Below are 21,970 nucleotides of genomic sequence, written 5' to 3'. Positions count from 1 at the left end.
ATTCTTATATTCTTGTCCAGCCTCTCTCTCTCTCTCTCCTTCACACTTACCCTCTTCTAGCTGCTGAAATCGGCTTCCTAAGCACAGCTGTGAAAATGCTGGCGCAGAACTATGATCCTGTGCACATCACTGCTAGGTTTGCCAGTCCTGCGTCAGAGAAAGTGGGACCAGCAGACATAGGAGCAATGCATGCAGGAACATGGTCCTGCATCAGCATCTATACGGCCATTCTTAGGAAGCAGAGGACAGCAGCAAGAAGAGGGGGAGGCAGGGAGAAACACTGGATGAGAGAGAGAGAGTGAGAGAGAGAGATGAGTCTGGATAGCGCAATTTTAAAGGGTCCCGAAATCTAGATCATCAGAAAATCCGGCATTCAGTTTTTTTGACTTGCATATATTGCCCCAAGGGTGTCAGGACAAAGGCGTGCCCAGACAATTGAGCGCAGCACGGAGGCGCGCGCCACTCAAAATTACTGTTTTTAGGGCTCCAACAGGGGGATGTGGGGGGGAACCCCCCACTTTACTTAATAGACATCGTGCCGCATTGTGGGGGCATTGTGAGGGGTTTGGGGGGTTGTAACCCCCACATTTTACTGAAAACTTCACTTTTTCCCTGTTTTTAGGGAATGTGGAGGGTTACAATCCCCCAAACCCCCCATAACGCCGGCGCGATGTCTATTAAGTAAAGTGGGGGGGTTCCCCAACAAAAACCCCCGTCGGAGCCCCTAAAAACTATAATTTTCTTCGGCGCGCGCCTCCGTCTTGCGCTCAGTTGTCGGCGTGCGCCTTTGTCTTTCGCGCCGTTGTCTATGAACCTGCCCCAAGATTCCATCATATTTAACTGCCTATATGTGGCTGAATGACTATAACCTGCCGAGATTGGCAGGTGCAGCTCTGGCCGCCTAGTTCGGCAGACTGCATGGACTGTGCAGGTCTTCATCTGCCATCAGTTACTGTGTTACTACTCACCTGGAATACAACTCGGGATTTTTCCAACAGATATGTCCTCATGTTGGCACCAATGATATGATATCTTCTGTCAAAGCCAATCTGAATATATTTCCCAAAGCGACTGCTGTTGTCATTTCTGGTTGTTTTCGCGTTGCCAATCGCCTACGAGAAGAAATGATCAGCAGCCTCAGTATGAGCGGTTATGTACTTATGAAGGGACATTTTGAATTTATTCAGTCTGAAACAATATGATCATTCCCAGGCAATAGAAAAGTATATTGAAACATTGTCATTCAGTAAAAAAGAAAATAAAAATGGACCAAGCTTTGAATTATCAGTTACATAGTCCCTACAACCAATTTTTCCCCCAAAGCTCAAACTCTTCATTGCATCCTGAGTGATCCAGGATCTTTCCAATGTATTTTATCTCTTTCTCCTATAGTTTTCAGGAAATCATTTTGAATTATTTTTTTACACCAGTTTGATAAGATTCCAAAACTATAGGTTGACCAAATTTTGGTTTCAGCTCAGTGCCAAACTTGACATAGAATTTCTTTTCTGCTAGGTTTTGGTTACAGCCATGGGTTCAGTTTCAGTCAAAACTGACCATGTGTTTATGGTAGAAGCTGAACATTAATATTTTGTCCTTTTTATCTCCCTCCTTTCTCTTCCCCTCCAAACAGGAGTTGCCTTTTCCCCCTGCCCACCTTTAGGAGCCCTCCTCAGCCCTAACCTTACAATCCTTGGTGTTCTAGGGTTGTATTCAGAGCAGGGGTGGTCTCCAGTCACTCTTGCTCATGCTGGCTGTGTTCACAAAATGGCTGTCATGACCTCTAGTGGCAATCTCATGAGACTGCCACAAGTAGTCATGGCAGCCATTTTGAGAGTAGAACTGATATGGGCAAGAACTGGGAATCACTTTTGCCCTGACTACACCACAAGAGATTGTAAGGTAATCTGGACAGTAATGGGAGCTGCTTTTTGCATTCTTTTTTATGTGATGTGACTGCAAATGATGCAGTTATGATCTTGCATAGTAATTTATATGGTAAACAGAGTGTTCCAAATAAATGTTTTTGATACAAAAGTTTAGCAGGAATTAAAGGCTGTAAATTTGGGATAAGCTCCTTAGAAATTAGCCTCTGTGGAGATATATAAGTTGTCATTCCAAATGTGATGCAAAGTCAGCCAATGAAAGAGCACTGTGGCTTTTAGTTTCAGTTTTCATTAGCATAAATTCATGTGTGCAGAGGCTACTTTGCTTAGAGGAAAAAAATATAGTCTTTCATTATTTAAATTATTATACATATTCTAGTGTGCATACTATTTGGATGATTCTAAAGACCTTCCATGCTCTAATGGGTATGATGAAAATGCAGTATTTTAATCATATGTGGTGTGCAGAAGCTAGATTCTATGAGAAATGAGCCTGCAGTAATTGTTTTCAAGCACAAGTACTGGTCAAGCTTATACTATTAATAGAGAAATGATATTACAATGAAGTTTATTCTTTAGAAAATAATTTGAGAAATATATTACCCTTGATTGCAATTTTTAGAGTATATACTGTATTGTCCTCACATTCAGGCACAATGGTTTGAGGGTTTTTTTATTAGCATTTTCAATTTCTTTGATTGGGTGACCAGAGAATTGGATAGAGGGAGAGTGCTAAATGTGGTGTATTTAGATTTTAGCAAAGCCTTCCACACAGACATCTAATAAATAAACTGAGTGCCCTCAGGATGGACCCCATGACAGACTGGGACAGGAATTTGTTGAGTGGAAGGCGACCGAGGGTATTGGTCAATGGAGATCTCTCTGAGGAAAGGGATGTTACCATTGGGCCTGTTCTTTTTAACATTTTTGTGATATTGCTGAAGGGCTTTCAGGTAAGACTTGCCTCTTTGTGGACGATATCAATATCTGCAATACAGTAGACAACCCTGATGGTGTGAATAAATGAGGAAAGATCTAGCAAAGCTTAAGGAATGAAATTTGGCAGCTACGATTTAATGCTAAGAAATGTAAGGTCGTACATTTGGGCTACAAAAACCCGAGAATGGTACAGTTTAAGGATGAAGAACTTTTGTGCATGAAAGAGGAGTGGGACTTCAGAGTGATAGTATGTGATGATCTTAAGGTAGCCAAACAGGTCGAAAAGGTGATGGCGAAAGTTAGAAGGATGTTAGCATTCATAGGGAGAGGTATGGCCTCTAGGAAAAAGGAGGTATTGTATAAGACTTTGGTGAGACCTCATCTAGAATATTGTGTACAATTCTGGAGGCCACACCTTCAAAATGATATAACAAGGATGGAGTCGGGCCAGAAGAAAGCCACTAAAATGGTGCGCGGTCATCATCATGAGGCATATGGGGACAGGGGAGAGGGGAGATATAATAGAGACGTTTAAATACCTACATAATGAAATGTGCACAAGTCGAGTCTCTTTCATTTGAAATGAAACTCTGGAATGAGAGGGCATAGGATGAAGTTAAGAGGCGATAGGCTCCGGAGTAATCCAAGGAAATACTTTTGTTACAGAAAGGGTGGTAGATGCATGGAACAGTCTCATAGAAGAGGTGGTGCAGACAGAGACTGTGTCTGAATTCAAGAGGGCCTGGGATCGGCACATGGGATCTCACAGAGAGAGAGAAAGAGATAATGGTTACTGCAGATGGGCAGACTAGATGGGCCATTTGGCCTTTATCTGCCAGCTTGTTTCTATGTTTCCATAAATAGCAAACAGTTACAAAATCTCTTCAAAAACACATCAGTCAGCTCCAACAAATAAAATGAGTGTTCATTTCACAAAAAAGATAGTTTCAAGAGCTTCTTAAAAATATTCAAATCATTCTGCTTTCTAACGTACAGCAGAATATTATTCACAGGACCAGCACAAGAAAACGACCCCACTCTGGTATGAAGTGAAAATAATAAATAGTGACATTGAGAGTGAAAGGATGTTGGAAACCTGTGAACAGTGTTATACCAGAGTGATGCATATCAGAAGCAAAATGACACAAGTAAAAGGCACAACTATGAATTAAAATAAACACAAAAAACTGAGGTTAAAAACAAATTTACCTGCAAAAAACAAAACAGGGAAAGGAATTTTCATTAAAAAAACAACTATTGGTACCCATCAGAGACCAGACTAAGAAAATCTAAAGCATCTCTAATGAGTATTGATTTCTCATGTGGATTTATGAGGATTATTGTGCTTTTTTAATATGCTAAACTGAACAAACATATATTGGGAACATCTTTTCCACAGTTGTATTTTTTTGTTTTGATTTCTGCTTCATTTCTGTGGAAATATTAGGTACCTTTTTTGTTGCTTTTTTCCATACGCGTCAAGTTTATTAAAATATTTTTTAAACCACTTAATCATGTTTCTAAGCGGTGTACAATATAAAATTACATAAAAACATATTAAAACAGGGGATACTGGATAAAATTCAAGTGTCATAATAAAGCATTAATAAGACGTATGGACCTACTTCAAACAATAGGAAAGAGGGGAAGAATCGTTAAAGAATCGTTAAAGAAGAGTGCAACATAAAGGGAAGGTACAATAGGTTAGGGTAAAAAGTAACAATTTGATTTAATTTTGTCCTTAAGAAGACAGTTGTTATCCAAAAGCATCCTGGAACAAGAATGTTTTTAGTTTTGCGCAAATGGTTAGGCAGCGAATTCCAGAGAGTAGGGGCAGTGACGGCAAAATTATTGGAGCACAACGTATTAATTAATTTTAAAGGAGGTATAACGAGAAGATTCTGAGTCATTGAACGAAGAGATTTTAAAGGATTGTAGGGAATTAAAAGTCTGTTGATGAACTCTGGTTGGTTGTTTAATTTTGTTGTAAATGTTAAAAGTAGGATTTTATAACTGATTCTATGTTCAACTGGTAACCAATGTGCACTAATCAGAATGGGCATTAACAATGCTTACTATTTGGAATGAGTATGCAGTTTTTTCGAAGAGTGTGCATACTTTATTGTGTAGGCACTAGTGCTGCCCGATTCAGAGAAAAATATTTTGATTCGATTCACCCTGTTGAATCGATTTTTCGATTCGATTCACTGTTAATGACACAGCTTTTTAAGTTTAAACCTTTTATTTAACCAAGGCAATATCATGTCAAAAATAGAACATCCAAACTATAACATAGCTTTAAAATTAGTTACAAACATGGATTAAATAAATTACATTTGCCAGTTCTTATTTAGAAATATCAGTTTGTCAGCTTTGGCTGGCTTCAGACAACTTCACCGAGCAGAAATTATTTGACCTGCTGCTTCCATCCCCAGCCCCCATGACTCATTAGCTCCCCTGACAATTCTCAGCTTCCATCCCCAGCCCCCAAGACTTACCAGCCCCCCGACCGATTCTCAGCTTCCATCCCTAGCCCCCAAGACTCACCAGCCCCCCTGCCGATTCATTTACTTACTGGACTGGATGTGGAATCGCGGGGAAGAGGAGAAATGCGGGGAGAGAGCCAGCCAAAAATACCCTTTGCTGCTGCTTACATCCACTGCACGAGGTCCGCTCGCTCGCCGCTTGACACTCCCACATCCTTTCATTTCTTCTGATGTAACTTCCGGTTTCGCAAAACCGGAAGTTACATTAGATGGGAACGAGTTCGGCGGCCGGCGGTGAGAAAAAGACTGAACTTGTCTCGGGGCGGAATTGGCAAGTCCGGTTTTTCACAAAAACGAACCGATTCACCTGATTCGAATTGGTGAACCGATGCGAATCGTGAATCGGGCAGCACTGGTAGGCACGCACAAATCATTGGATATGTGTGTATTACAGGGGAAAAAGTATGTGTATTCTTTGTAAGAATATATGCTCTTTCCAAAAGAGTACATTCCTGGAAACATCACAAGAAATAACATGAAACAAAAATGTTCTGGCCGCAATCCTGCTCATGGCAGTGTTGACTATAGGACCCAGTCCAGATAACAGCTGTGGGCAGAACAGAAGCAGTGGGAATACTGCACTGTAGACATCGAGAGGAAAAAAAAAAAAAATTAACTCGCACTACAGAAAAGCTGAAAAGTCACGGGACATTCTGGAGATTCTGTTTCTCTACTGTGCAAACAGTCTGGCAGAAAGTGAAATTTGTCTAGGTCAACAAAGATTAAAGTTCACTTAGGTTCTGGGAGAAACAGGAACTAATTATACAATGTCCATTATGTAAATGTTTTATTCTTACTGGCCAAGAATGAGTGACAGGGTTTTTATATATATATATATATATATATATATATATTTTTTTTTTTTTTTAATATATCTTTTATGTCTTTATGACTTGATTTGATTTATGTGGGTAGAAGTGGAAGGCAGATAAAAATCAGGCTAAATGAGCTTAAATCTCAGATTGTTATGAAATCCATTCAAGCCCATTGGTAAAGCACTGGTTAGATAAGGGTCATACGATATGTGATCTTAGATGGAGAGTTATAGATCAAATTCAAGTTAGGTGGGAGGGTGGCCTTTAACAGATCTAAGGAATTTGGGGGATATAAATTCCAGATTTTTCCAGATGTCTCGAGAGAGACACAAAAAAGGAGATGTCAGTTTTTGATCTTGGAGACCAGCAGTGACCAAGATAGGAGGTGTTTTCTATTTGAGATTTCCCTGCAAGTGTGTGATCAGATATCAGTCCCTAAAATATGTTTTTTATGAACCTTCACAGTTATCCAGTTTCATATCCCTTAAACGCCTTGAGCGAGATGTGTAATATCGTCACCAGTATAAATGAAGTTTCCTTACTTAGTAATTAAGCTGTAAATCCTAGTTAGAATTGTTAACTTTTGTTTTCTTTGGAATCACTCTTGATGTAAATCTTGGATCTAAATTGAGGACTTGAGATAGATTCAGCGTATAATCTAGTTTTCTTTCCTTTTTTTTTTTTTTAGATTGATGTATAATTTGAAATTACTGTGCTCAATTTATCTTTCTGAACAAGTGTATTATACTTGAAAGTTATTCTGAAAATTATAAATAATAATAAAAATAAAAAAGAGAGAGCTTTTTAAAATTACTGTCAACAGAAATGGATATATAAATCAAACTGTCAGACCTGGCGGACTGAACACTGAGCTAGAGTGGATGACATTGATTTTAAATTTGCAGGGGTCTGTAGTTCTTCTCCGATTGGTTGATGAAATCATGTGAGAGTGAGGTATTTAAACTGTGAATTGAGATGCTGCCGCCGCCATTACTAAAACAAAAGTGAAGTTTCAAGTTTATTTCTTAACTTATTGAATCGCTTATTTAATTTACTAAGCGATTTACATAATAAAAAAAAAGGTATACATATACTAATTTTCACAATAAGTTACATAGATTTGACAAATTTACATACAAATTAACAGCTACATAAGGAAAGAAGGGCAGAACTACAATAGTATTTATTAGAAAAGAAGACATGAATGGTAAGAACAATGGGAAGGGGGGGAAAAAAAAAAGAAGATAATCGTTTGAGGTAATTATACATTAAAAGTGTCTTTAAAAAGGAAGCTCTTCAGAGAGCGTTTAAAATGATTCAAGTCATTTTCTTCTCTTAAATACTGGGGTAAGGCGTTCCATAATTGTGGGGCTATCACAGAGAAAATTTCGTGACGACGGGTTCCGATAACTTTCAATGAAGGAACTGCTAAAAGTTTTTGATTAAAAAAGAACACCAAATTCATCTGGTGTGATATAACATTAGCTGAGCTGATGTCACCGGCTGGTATTATTTATTGAATGATGATGTGGGTAAAATGGGAGGGGGGACAGAGGGTGAGGGGAATATATGAGGTGTTATCAAGGGTCTGTAGAATAAGGATTGACAATTTTATAAGAGGAAGTAAGAAAGGGTTAATAGACAGAGCTTGTAAGAAAGAAAAATGATTAGGGAGGTTTCTAAGGTGATGGGGTGGAGCAGTCACGTGATTGGTTGGATTTTGTGGCAGGCTGGACTGAACTCTGTGAGGAAAGGGGAACAGTAGAGTAGTCTCTTCAGGAAAAGATTATCCCTCCCTCCCTCCCTCCCATTTGTGCTGGTGTTATGTTTTGTGTCAGTGTTGTGGGGTGGGGTGGGGGGTGTACATGTTATATGTCGACTTGGGTGAGTTTGGTGGAGCTTATCGGGTTGGGGGAGGTGGTCGCAGCTTTGGGTGGGGTAGAAAATGGGGTTTGGCCCAGTTGGATCTGGGAGATGAGCAGTTAATAAATAAATAAATGTAAAACTCGTAGGCGATACCGCTGCGAGGGGAAGCATGGCCTTGCGTCACCGTGGGTCATGTTTGGGGGGAGGGGAATCATGGCCTTGCGTCACCGTGGGTCATGTTTGGGGGGAGGGGAGGGGAAGCATGGCCTTGCGTCACCGTTGGTCATGTTTGGGGGGAGGGGATGGGAAGCATGGCCTTGCGTCATCATGGATCATGTTTGGGGGGAGGGGAAGCATGACCTTGCGTCACCATTGATCATGTTTGGGGGGAGGGGAGGGGAAGCATGGCCTTGCGTCACCGTGGGTTATGTTTGGGGGGAGGGGAAGCATGGCCTTGTGTCACCGTGGGTCATGTTTGGGGGGAGGGGAGGGGAAGCATGGCCTTGCGTCACCGTGGGTCATGTTTGGGGGGAGGGGAGGGGAAGCATGGCCTTGCGTCATCATGGATCATGTTTGGGGGGAGGGGAAACATGACCTTGCGTCACCATGGATCATGTTTGGGGGGAGGGGAGGGGAAGCATGGCCTTGCGTCACCGTGGGTCATGTTTGGGGGAATGTTATAAATTTAAAGACTTAACAGGAGCTAGTTTCGACACCGAATAGCTCCCTGGGGGTGTGTGAAATATGCATTGGGGGTTTGTTGGTTTTTGGACAAAGATTGTATTGTAAGTGAAGATAATATTCAGATAAATAATAAAGCTGCGGCCAAATATTTATTCCAATAAAACTGAGTTGTGTGATTATTGATTGATGGTGATTAGCTTTCAGTTGCAGGTGACGGGAATGCGAATGCTAATGTTATGGACCTTAAAGAGGTGGCGTTCTCTAAGGTTAGTTTGTCTGACACTGGGAACTGGCTGACATTTTATAGAATTTATTTAAGAACGTTTCTATAAATCAATATTTTGCTATTTTTATAGGGGAAACTCCTCAACAAAGCAAGACCGCGAAATGTGATCATGTCGGAACCCCGAGGGTTAACGAGGGAGAAATTTTCAATATTTGAAATCATTACCAGTTCTCCCTCTGAATACATTAAGCCAAACGGAGAGGTTTGGTTGTGTTTTTTTATAAACATACATACCAAATGCATTTGTCAGCTATGCATAATTGCTTCTTTCAGAAATAAACAAGGAAAATAAGTGCTACAGCAAACAAATATCCATATTTTTTTTTTTCTTAAAGAGATATTTCAACTAGCTCAATAAATCCACCTTTCACTATGATGTCACAGAGCAATGTAAGAGAAGCTGACTCTGCATTATGGTTCACATTGACTGTTGCACCATTGTACAGCATCAATTGCAAAACAGTGCCAAGTTCTAGTACAAATTAATTATGTAAATGCTTCCCACAAGCCAATCTGGTGATTGCTAAAAACACTTCTTTGCGCTAGCTGTTGAACTAACATGACCCTACTTCGAGAAGGAAAGTATGTTTGTAGGCTCTTCTAGAATAAAATTCAGTCATGATTAGAGGCTATAAATCTGGCTAGCCTAAAATCTGCAAACACAAGAGACCACACTAAATTCATCACATTAAACTCTGTTCGCATGAACAAGTGATCTTGCCAAGTTATTTACCCCTCTATTGCCTCAGGCACAGACAGCAAGGTCTCTGGGAACAGGAAATGCCTAGTGTGTCTCAATGTAATCCACTTTGTACTCTGCTCTGTACTTTCTCGCAACTGATGCTTATATTCTGCTCATTTTAATTTATTTACTGAATTTACTCCAACATAAACAGATTTGAATATAAACTGAGGTAACCTTTTATTTTCCCCCCAAAAAAGAGGGAAAAAGTTTAACTTGAATATAAACCAAGGGTAATGCTCTCTTCACCTTTCTCCTCCCCACTGAACCAATAATAATCTTAGCTTCCCTAAGGTGTCTTGTCCTGGAAGCTTGTTTACTCTTTCTAAAAATAATATGACTAGGGGGCATGCCACAAAGCTACTAAGTAGATTTAAAACAAAACGAGGGAAAATATTTCTTCACACAATGTGTAATTAAACTCGGGAGTTCATTTCTGGAGAATGTGGTAAAATGAGTTAGCTTAGCAGGGTTTAAGAAAGGGTTGGATTAAAATCTGAAAAAGGGAAGTCCATAGGCCACGATTGAGATGGCTTGGGTAAATCCACTGCTTATTCTTAGGATAAGCAGCATAAAAATCTGTTTTACTGCTTGGGATCTAGCTACGTAGGTACTTGGGATGGCCATTGTTGGAAACAGGATGCTGGGCTTCAGTCTGTCCCAGTATGGCAATTCTTATGTTCTAACTTAGAGAAAGTTGCACAAATAAAATCTCAGCTAGGGTTAGCAGGGATAAGCAAGTCTTGCTACTGTATGTGCAGACTGGAATGAGGGGACATAGGGTGAAAGTGAAAGGGGACAGATTCAAAAGTACCATATATACTTGAATATTTATTTTATTTATTTAAAAAGTTTCTATACCATCAAGTTTCAAGTCAAGTTTAATAGTTTTTTTTTGATTAATCGCTTAATCCAATTTCTAAGCGATGAACAGTATAAAATTACATTTGATGGGAAACAATACAATAAAAAACAAACAAAATTTAAATAATGACAAGGGATTAAAATTTAACTTAACATACTCATAACATTGGGTAAAGGGGAAGTGAAATACAAATCAATAAAGTAAAGTAAAGACAAACAAGGGAAAGATACATAAGGTAAACAAAATAACAATAAGATATCATTAGATAAAATATAATATGACTATAGGGTGTTAAAATTAGTTTTCAAAGGCATCTTTAAAAAGAAATGTTTTTAAGTTACTTTTAAATTTTCCAAGTTCCTGTTCTTCCCTTAAAAACATTCCTAGGCGGTTTACAAATATGCACATACAGAATCGCTAAAACAGCACAGGGTAAATTCAAAACATCTAAAATTTAAATGCGCAGTAATTCCTTAAACATGACAAGTCAGACCCTATAGGAAAGCACTGGCAAAAAATTGTGTTTTGAGGAGCTTCCTATAAGTTCCTCTATCAGCGCATTTTCTCAACTGCCCTACCAGTGAATTCCATAATGCCACTCCAGCACAACAGAAGGTCATTGCACAAGTTTCGACATATTTTGGATTATTAGATTTTAACAAAGCAGAATTTTCAGAGCATAGCAATCTTATAGGCTGATACGTAATCATCTTACTCTTATACTCTGGGATTGTGCCATACAAAAATTGATGACAAATCATTGCAGCCTTGTACTGTTCTCTAAATGCTCCTGGCAACCATTGCAATTTCTGAAGCCAAGGTGTAACGTGCGCATATTTTTATATTCAAGTACCTACACTCCTACCCCATGCCGTTTCCCCCCTGAAAATGGTTTGCCATGGGCGTTAGTGTCCTGTCTTCCAATCCACCCCTCCCCTTAATGACCATTGGCGCTAGTGTCCCACTCCTCTTCACCTGATGACCATCTGCATTAGGATCCTCCCCTCCCCCCAGATAATCATATTCTAGTGTCCTGTCTGGTCCAGTCCTCCGCTCCACCGCCTACCCCAAGACAACCAGTGCTACAATCTCATACAAACCAACCTGACCCAACCCAACCGGCACTGCTCATACCAGTGCTGAATGAAGCTTACAGCAATGCTCTGTACTGGGCCCTTGAACATCTGAGTATGCTCAAGGCCTGCTGGGTTGGCCTAGCAGGGCTTGAGATTACGCAGATGCTCAAGGCCTCACACCGGTCAAGCAATGCAGTAAGCTTCATTCGGCATGGGTAAGTGCAATGCCAGTCGGGGCAGTGGTGGTTGGTAAGTATGACAGATTGCAGCACCAGGCATCTTGGGGGTGGGAGGCTAGGACCAGACAGGACTGTAGCACATGGTCATGGGGGGGGGGGGGAGAAGATGGGAAGATCCTAAAGCAGATGGTCATCAGGTGGACGGAAGGACACCAGTGTCTGTCAATGGGTGAAGGCTAGTGCTGGCCAACGGGAGGAACTCTAATATAAACTGAGACCCCCATTTTGGGCCATTTCTTGGCCCAAAAATCTCAGTTTATATTTGAGTATATACAGTAAACACAGATAATACTTTTTCATGGAAAAGGTAGGGAATGCTCGGAATGGCCTCCTGGTGGAGGTGGTAGAGAAAAAAGTGTATTTGAATTCAAGAAAGTTTGGAACCAGTACGTTGGATCTGTAAGAGACAGGAGGGGATAGTAGATAACATGGTTAGGCAAACCAGATAGGCCATATAGTCTTTATCTTCCTTCCTTTTTCTATGTTTCTAGACTGGTATCAGTTCTTATGTATGTGCAACTAGCAAATTAGTTGTGTCTTCTATTAAATTCTTGAGAGAAGAGCCAGGCTTTCACCTGCTTCCTAAAGTACAAATAGTCTTGCGTTGTGTAAAACCTTTCAAGGAATGCATTCCAGAGTGTGGGGGCTACTCCAGAAAAGGCTCATTGGTGGCTGTTAAATTGTGAGATGTTAAATTAGAATTAAATAAGCAAAATTTATTTCTGAAATCATTTTTAAATAAAACTAGTTAACATAATTCACTATACTATTTCTCAGGAACAAGCTTATCAAAAACTACATTCAACTCCATCTAGCTTCTAGTACCTTACTTGAATAATTTTGAGAATGTGCTTTTCAAACAGTCCCTCACAGGACAGTAAAGATCAGATCATTACATCGGTTACTGGAATCCTATACAGATACCAGTAAAATAGGCTTTGATTTAAAAGCACATTCTTCCCCGAAAGCAGTCTTTAGATGTTCAAATCAGTGTGAAGCCATCGTAAAAAAGTATACACTTCCCCCTCCCCATTCACGGTTTCACAAATTTGTGATTTTGGGGGGGGGGGAGGGGCGGGAAAAAACCCATATTTTATCACGTTCCCGCCTCTCTCCAGCCTTCCTCCCGGCATCACCTGGTGGTCTAGCAGTCTTTCGGGGCAGGAGCAATCTTCCTACGCTCCTGCCCCGTGCAGATTGCCAATAGGAAATGGCTGCCGTGAGCTCCCGCCGTAGTCTCAAGAGACCACTGGAACTCACGGCAGTCATTTCCTATTGGCAATCTGCACAGGGCAGGAGCATAGGAAGATCACTTCTGCCCCGAAAGCCTGCTAAACCACCAGGTAAGGGTGGGATGCCGGTGGGAAGGCAGGAGGGAGGCGGGGTGGGTCAGAGCCAGACAAGATATTTGCAGTTTTTCTCCATTCGCAGTCCAGCTCTGCTTCTATCCCCCGCAAATACCAAGGGAGAAGTGTACACATTTTATCCCAAAACCAGTGTAAAGTAAAAAAATAAATAAATATATTCATAGTCACTAGCTTTAGCTAAACACCAGCATTTAAATTGACCATATCTTTAGAGCTGTTATCTATAAAGGTAATGGTACGGGACAGGCACGTGGGATCTCTGAGAGAGAGAAAGAGATAATAGTTACTGTGGATGGGCAGACTAGATGGGCCATGTTATGTTGCTATGAATATATAAAGTACAGTTGTCATGCTGGCTCTCTCCATTTAATACTTAGGAAACCAACCTATTCAATCTTAGTCCTTAACAACCGAGTGCTAAATCTGTACTTTGTTTATTCACTCAATCTGTAACATTTCTAATCATTGTAAACCGCATAGAACTTCACGGTGCTGCGGTATATAAACTGTTATTATTTAACTTAAGTCCACCCCACCCTCATTCCTTTCTTTCAAATATATGGACATCTGGCCATTTAGCAATTAAAAAGTCCAATATTATCCCTATAGTTTTAATATTACATAGACAGACCAATTAAGAACACAAGAGCTGCCATACTGGGAAAGACCACTGTGTTGACTATAGTTCACAGCTTCCCTGAACAGTCTTTATAGATTTCCTCACTCTGAAGTCTCCTCAAGCTTTGTACTGAAAACAGGACTCCTCTGAATGGCCAGACACGATTGAACTTACTCCAAATTATATTGGCAGCTGTATGAAGTTCCTATTTAGTTAATCCCTACTTCTGTAACATTAGTGTTATCAGCCAGACTCGTAGTTTTTTTTTTAACTCTCTTTAATAGCATGAAGTAAAGAATTAACACTTACAATTGATGTTTTCAAGGCAGTTCAACTTTGTCACAGAATCTTCTTACTCTACCAGCCCCTCCTATTCAAAAAGGATCTGGGAGTGTGTCCACACTTTGTGGAAATAACACTATTCTCTGGACTTAGATATTGCAACCTAAGCTGTATTAGATTGTTAGAAATAAAGGGTGAAAACCTGGTGGGAGAACAATGCTAAACTCAGGTTCTCATACAGCCATGCAGTCTCTCAGACTGAAGAAGAGTGGGCTTATGCTCTGTGGATGCAGCCTAGCTCTCTGGGAGAAGCAAAGCCTTCTGGGGATTTAAGTCCACAGAGCACACTTTACTTATACATCTTAACATAAACACTTAAAACTTGTTCTTATATAAGAAAATGAGCAAATGCCCACATAAGGTGGGAGCAGAACAACCACAGGTCCATCAAGCCCAGTATCTTGTTTCCAACAGTGGCTAACCCAGGTCACAAGTACCAAGCAAGATCCCAATAGAGTAAAACAAATTAGGCATGTAAGGCTAGATTCTATAAATGGCCCCCCCAAAATAGGCACTGAAATGATGCACACTAAGTTAGTATTCTATAAAGATATTCTGCATTTTGGCCTGGATTCTGTAACCGGCACTGTTGCCGGTGGCTGCCTTAAAAGCGGCCACCAATCACATGTCAATTACGTGACGAAGCCGGGGACAGAATTGCACCTCCAGCAAAGTAGGTACTGGAAATGTAGGCCAGGATTTTCCTGGGCTACATTTCTAGCACCTACCTATGATGTGACATCGTAGGTGTTTTAGGCCGCCTAATGCCTCTTCCAGCATTAGCCACGCCCACAGTAGTGTTAAGCAGTCTAAAGCACCTACGGAGGTGCAATTCTGGTGCCAATTTTTTAGGCACCTTGAAACTCGATTTAAAATGTTTCAACAGCATTTTTTATTGAGTTTGTGAGCCAACTGGCACCATTTAGAGAATCTGGGCCTTCATGCCTAACTTTGGGTGCAAGTATTTATACATGCCAAAGGCTGATATAAATGCTCACGCTGAAATGATGGCAGGCATGCAAATGCAAGTATTATATAACATTGTACCTAAATTCTCCCAAGGCCACTACACCTTTGGAATTACATGCTAAGAAATTAGGCATGCATGTTATAGAATTGGATATTAGGCATAGGGCAGATCCATGTGGAATTCCTAATTACTGCCAATTAAGTGCTAAACACCAACCAATTGTTATTGCAAAAATTAGCTAATCTGCAATCTGTGCCCAAAATTGCACGCCCAACGTGCACGGCCTATACAGAATCCAAACATGTAACTGGCTTTGAATATTGGTCCCATTAAAACCAATAGAACAAAGACAACATACAACTGAGCTAGGAAATGGGCAAGTTGATTTTCGGCCAATTCTAGCTCATACTGCTGCAGTAGGTTTAGCACCACAGAAACATCACTGTGGTACCGAGCCTGAGCCTTACCTCCATAATCGGGCTGGAAGCGAGCACCTTCTCTTCCACATTGGTTTCACTAGCTGAGCCACCAACAGTGGCAAAGTAGCGCATGGCATATTTGGCAGAAACCGTCTTGCCAGCTCCCGACTCACCACTCACAATAATGGACTGGTTCTTTTCATCTCTGCAGTAAAGAAGGAATGTCATCAGACATCATGGTTTTAAAACTCAAGAGTGTTGTGGTTGGAGAATGTTATTCACTAGTTTACAGATCACCATCTGGGTATGGTGTCATTATGCAGAACTGATCAGGGGCCATGAACAACCTTTCTTCCCAGTTTACATTAATAAATAAACCTGCTGGAGAAGATTGGAACTAACCCCCAACCCCTGGGCTTGGAGTCAATAACACAATTCTATGCTCTAAATCAGTGTTCTTCAACCTTTTGAAACCTATGGACTGGTGGAAATAAAAGAAATATTCTGTGGACCGGCAAACTACTAAGACTGAAATTTTAAAAACCCATCTCCACAGCTCGGTCCCCATCCCATCCACATGAACTCGGTCCCTGTCTCCATCCCAGGTCAGCCATTGCAGCGTGCAAGAACCACTGTGCGCTGTTCCGGCAAACAAGTGCAGCTGGCGCTGAAGATAAGGAGCAGCCAAGCCGGAAGGAAGATGGACACGCGCTTGCCTCTAAGACCGAACTCTTATGGATCAGGAACAAAAACACCAAATACACACGCCCAACACTATCGTGACTCCACTCTACTAACGGCAACAGATCAAGTACGCAGCCTAGGAGTAACCTTAGATGGACACCTATCCCTATCCACCCACATATCCCAAGTAGTCTCTATCTCCCCCAACTGAGAAGGATCAAACCCTACATCTCCACACCTGACCTAGCCCAACTCCTCTACACATATATCCTCTCCAGAATGGATTACTGCAACTCCCTATTTAATGGAATAACCAAAAAAGATCTCAAGTGCCTCCAACGGGTCCAAAATGCAGCTATCCGCCTCCTACACAGCCTCAACTACCATGATCCCATCTCCCCAGCATTCCGCGCTGAACACTGGCTCCCAATTAGCCAACGCTGTGCATTCAAGGCCCTGGCAATAGCACACAAAATAATTTATGCCACCACCCCCTCCTACATAAAGTCCAAGCTACCCATCTACATCCCCACCCGCACCCTCCGCTCAGAAACGGAGATATGCCTATGCATTCCCCCCGGAAGGTCCCTCCTCTCAGAAACCGCCCGCAAACGCTCCTACAGCCACTTCATTCCCCAACTCTGGAACCAACTCCCCCCTCAACTCAGACTACAGAACTCACTAATGACATTCCGGAAAATGGTAAAGACCCTCCTTTTCAACTAAAGGTCACCCTCAGTCTACACCCTACCCCTTAAACCCCACCTCTACCCTTCTTTCTCCATTCTAATCTTCTGCCAAAAATTTCTGTATAGTTCACTCTCAGCTTATACTCAAATAACTTGTATCTAAACTAAACTACTTATATTTAAACTACTGTTCTTAATTTGCTGTATAGTCCCTATATTTACACTGCTGCACAGTCTCGTATGTCCAAGAATTTAAATCTACTGTATAATCTTGTATGTTCAATTCACTCCATTGTGAATGTTTACTTGTAAACCGTTCTGAGCTACTGGGAGGACGGGATAAAAATCTAAATAAATAAATAATTCTTCACGGACAGGCAGGAAATCTTTGCGGACCGGTGGTTGAAGAACACTGCTCTAAATGGGTTTTACATCATTTGTACTCTGCAATTCCTTTTTTTCCATATGGTTCATTAAACAACATTCAATACTGCCTCGAGAACATCCAGCCCTTTTACACTTTCATATTGTTAAGTTGGTATATTCAGTTTCTGCCCACAGTTTTGTAAAAAATTGCTCCTGAGAATTTAACATTTTCTTCTATCTTGGCATAATGAAAGCTTGCTTTAATCCACCAAGCGTGCTGCTGTATTGCATTGCATATAAACAGTCACTCCTCATTTTCATCTGCAGCATCCGTATTACCACCTGGGTATCGGTGCTACTAACAGAGTGATAAAAGGTTTCCGAGACTAATTTATAGACTCACATTTCCTATCCAGACACTAAGTCAGTGATCCTCAACACTGGTTATCATAGATGCAAAACAGCTCAGATTTTTAGGGTAGAAAATGTGTGCAAGCTAATCTTGTAGTTAGAGCGGTTGTATACAAATCTATCTCATGCATATCCCACCGATTACTGCTACTAATTGAATCGAAAAATTAACTTGTGAGCTATTGTTAGTAATTTGTCATTCTTCTTTAAAATCCGGCATAGTACCAGAAGACTGGAGGATGGCCAATGTGAAGCCGTTTTTTTAGCAAGGGTTTCCACAGGTGATCCGGGAAATTATAGACCGACGAGTCTGACGATTGTGCCGAGCTAAATGGAAGAGACCATTATAAAGAACAAAATGACAGAACTTGTACATAAGCATGGATTAATGAGAGAAAGCCAACATGGATTTAGTCAAGGGAAATCTTGCCTCACCAATCTATTGCATTTCTTTGTAGGGGGTGGATGAACATGTGGATAAAGGTGAACCAGTTGATATTGTGTATTTTCATTTTCAAAAGGCTTTTGACAAAGTACCTCATGAAAGACTTCTGAGGAAATTAGAAAGTCATGGGATAGGAGGTAACATGTTTACCAGTGATCTAGAGCAGTGTTTTTCAACCTTTTTTGGGCAAAGGCACACTTGTTTCATGAAAAAAATTACGAGGCACACCACCATTAGAAAATGTTAAAAAATTTAACTCTGTGCCTATATTGACTATATATAAAGTAATTCTCTTGAATAGGAATCAAATAAACACAAAGAAAGTATTTTATAATGCTGCCGCCGCCAACAACACCGTTGGCGGCGGTGGCACTCAAGTGGCTAAAGAGACGCAGTTTGCCGGCCTAGGGACAACACTGGAGGGTGGCCAGCTGTGCACCCCCTTGGGACGTAAACCCGGGGTGGGGCAGACCGCCTCCCCCACCCTGGTATGCCACTATCTGTACCTCACTCCCTCCCTATGACCAAAAATTCTCCTTTCTTCTATTCCCCGTGTACACAACCATCTCTTTCCCTCCCTTCCTCTTTCCAAAGTCCATGCCTTCTGTTTCCAAACACTCATTCCCTCCCCCACCTCAGCATCTCCTTCCCTCCCTTCCTCTCTCCCAAGTCCATTTCTTCTGTGTCCAAAAACGCATTCCCTCCCCCACCTCAGCATCTCTTTCCCTCCCTTCCTCTCTCCCAAGTCCATGCCTTCTGTGTCCAAAAAACCCATTCCCTCCCCCACCTCAGCATCTCTTTCCCTCCCTTTTTCTCTCCCAAGTTCATGCCTTGTGTCCAAAATGCACTCCCTCCCCCCTTTTGTGTTCCGTGTTTGCCTCCCAGCCCATCTTTGCAACTTTCTCAGCAAAACGAAGCTCAAGCCGCGAGGCTTGTCTTCTGCTTCCTGTCTGCCCTGCCGCATACAAATAGCCGAACGGAAGTATTCTCCGACGTCAGCGCTGACGTCGGAGGGCAGGCTTTGCTTAAGCCCTCCCTCCGACGTCAGCGCTGACATCGGGGAACGCTTGCGATCGGCTATATGTTAGCTGCAGGGCAGGCAGGAACAGAAGACGAGCCTCGCGGCTCGAAATGTATTGAACTCCGCGGGTCCCCCGTCCAGCTCTCTCCTGTCCACGTGGGGCGGACCGCCCCTCTCCCTAGACTGGTGGTACTGCCCTGATGGCGGCCCTGACCGTACGGCACACCAGGCAACATCTCGCGGCACACTAGTGTGCCGCGGAACAGCGGTTGAAAAACACTGATCTAGAGGTAAGAATAACTAGTGAGATAATTAAATTTGCTGATGACACAAAGTTGTTCAAAGTTCTTAAACTGCAAGAGGATTGAGAAAAGTTGCAAAAGAACCTTGTGAGACTGGAAAATTAGGCATCAAAATGGCAGATAATGTTTAATGTGAGCAAGTGCAAAGTGATGCATGTGGGAAAGAGGAACCCAAACAATACAGTAGCTACGTGATGAAGAGTTTCATTTTAGGAGTCACTGTCCAGAAAAATGATCTAGGTGTCATCGTTGAGGATTCGTTGAAACCCTCAGCTCAATGTGCCGTGGTGGCTAAGAAAGCAAATAGAATGTTAGGGATTACCGAGAAAGGTATGGAAAACAAAGATGAAAAAATTATCATGCCCTTGTTATCGCTGCCCCCTGAATACTGTGTGCAATTCTGGTTGCCATATCTCTAAAATGTTTTAGCGGAATTATAAAAAGTATAGAGAAAAGCAACAAAAATGATAAAAGGGATGGGACGACTTCCCTATGAGGAAAGGCTAAAGTGGCTAGAGCTCTTCAGCTTAGAGAAGAAATGTCTCAGGGGTGATATGACAGAGGTCTATAAAATACTGAGTGGATTGGAGTAGAAAGGGTAGATGTGAATTGCTTGTTTACTCTTTCCAAAAATACTGTATATACTCGAATATAAACCGAGATTTTTGCCCCCCCTAAAAAAAAAATAAGGCCCAAAAATGGAGGCTCAATTTATATTCGGGTCAGCACTGATTCCCCTCCCCCCAACCTGTTTGCAGGCCTCTGCCAGGCCTACTATGAGACCTGGTTGGGACAGGAGGGAACCCTCCCACCTCCTATCCCAGTCCAATTCTAATTATTTTTATCTCCCTCCCACCTCTCCCGTGTACCTTAAGTATTCCTGGTGGTCCAGCGGTGAATCACAGCAAGAGCGACCTTCCTTCACTCCTGCCCCAGAAGCTTTCCCTCTGACATCAGAAGGAAGGCTTCTGGGTCAGCCACGGGCCACGTGTAGGAACTATGGCTATGGCTTTGTGAAGAGAAGTGCAGCTGGGAGGAGGGAGCTGGCTAGAGAAGGTAAACACCCACAGGAGGAGGTAGGCATGAATTTGGGATGCAGAACAGAGGTTAGGAAGGACAAGGGGCGCGTTGGGACACGGAAAGAGGAGGGTCACATTGGCACAAGAAGGGAGACTCAGGGTTGCGTTGGGACACAAGATGGAAGGATGGAGGGAGTGAGGGAAAGAAGGAATAGAAAGGGCGAATTGTTGGGCAGGGTGTTTGAGTGAGAGGGAAAGAAATGGTGCACATGGGGAAATGAAGAAAGAGAATTATTGGGCATAGGGAGGGCGAGAGAAATATTGGACATGATGGGAGAGGCGTGAGACACAGATGCATAGGGAAGAGAAAGATGAGAGGGAGAAATGTTGCATGTAGTGGTGGAAAGGGAACAGTGGGAAGGATGAAGAATGAAAGTAAATGTAAACCTATCTTTTCTTTCTATTTAAACTATGGTACATTACTTTATTTTGAGGACTGTTTCTTTAATGTTTAATGTGTACTGTATAGAATCCGAGTTACATACAAATTAAACTTAAGAATGGTTTTAAAAACAGAACTCGTTCTTAACCCAGGGACTGCCTGTTTAGCGGCTCTGGCGAAATATAAGTCATGCAGCAGAATTTTGAATGGATTGAAAGGGAGAGAGATGGTTGAACAGAAGACCTGGAAAAAATAAATTGCAGTGGTCTAAACAAGAGGTGATAAAGAGTGTTGGGTAAAGGTTTTGGTTGTGTACTCAGAAAGGAGAGGTTGGATTTTGGTAATACTATAGAGAAAGAAGCAACAGGCTTTAGCGGTTTGTTGGATCTGAGTGAAGAAGGAGAGAGAGTAGTCAGAGATGACCCCCGAGGTTGGGAGCTGACAGGACAGGGAGGAGGAGGAGTGTTTGTAATTTTTCACTCTGTCAAAAATTACAAAGACTAGGGGACACTCGAAGTTACAGGGAAATACTTTTAAAACCAATAGGAGGAAATATTTTTTCAGTCAGAGAATAGTTAAGCTCTAGAATGCATTGTCAGAGGTTGTGGTAAGAGCAGATAGCGTAGCTGGTTTTAAGAAAGATTTGGACAATTTCCTGAAGGAAAAGTTCATAGTCTGTTATTGAGAAAGACATGGGGGAAGCCACTTCTTGTCCTGGACTGGTAGCATGGAATGTTGCTACTCTTTGGGGTTCTGGAATCTTTTGTTACTCTTTGGGATTCCAGAATCTATTCTTTAGGATTCTGATGGAATGTTGCTACTCCTTGGGTTTTGGCCAGGTACTAGGGACCTGGATTGGCCACAGTAAGAACGGGGTACTGGGCTTGATGGACCATTGGTTTGAGCCAGTAAGGCTTACATCCACGGAAA

General features: G+C 41.7%; 1 protein-coding gene across 2 annotated transcripts in view; it reads right to left on the bottom strand.

The window, feature by feature from the left end:
* MYO5B (myosin VB) overlaps nt 1-21,970 on the bottom strand; it is a 690,137-nt gene that overhangs the window by 389,013 nt on the left and 279,154 nt on the right. For both annotated transcript variants that reach the window (XM_033934618.1, XM_033934625.1), the window contains exons 5-6: nt 15,710-15,866; nt 969-1,112 (exon numbers count right to left, since the gene is read on the bottom strand). In XM_033934618.1, coding sequence (XP_033790509.1) covers nt 969-1,112; nt 15,710-15,866 — 301 coding nt within the window. The remainder of the gene's footprint in view (nt 1-968; nt 1,113-15,709; nt 15,867-21,970) is intronic.

This window comes from Geotrypetes seraphini, chromosome 1 (assembly GCF_902459505.1).
Source record: "Geotrypetes seraphini chromosome 1, aGeoSer1.1, whole genome shotgun sequence".
In the NCBI taxonomy this organism is placed as follows: domain Eukaryota; kingdom Metazoa; phylum Chordata; class Amphibia; order Gymnophiona; family Dermophiidae; genus Geotrypetes; species Geotrypetes seraphini.
Note: the sequence above shows the minus strand (reverse complement) of the source record. Positions and strands in the feature narration are given on the sequence as shown.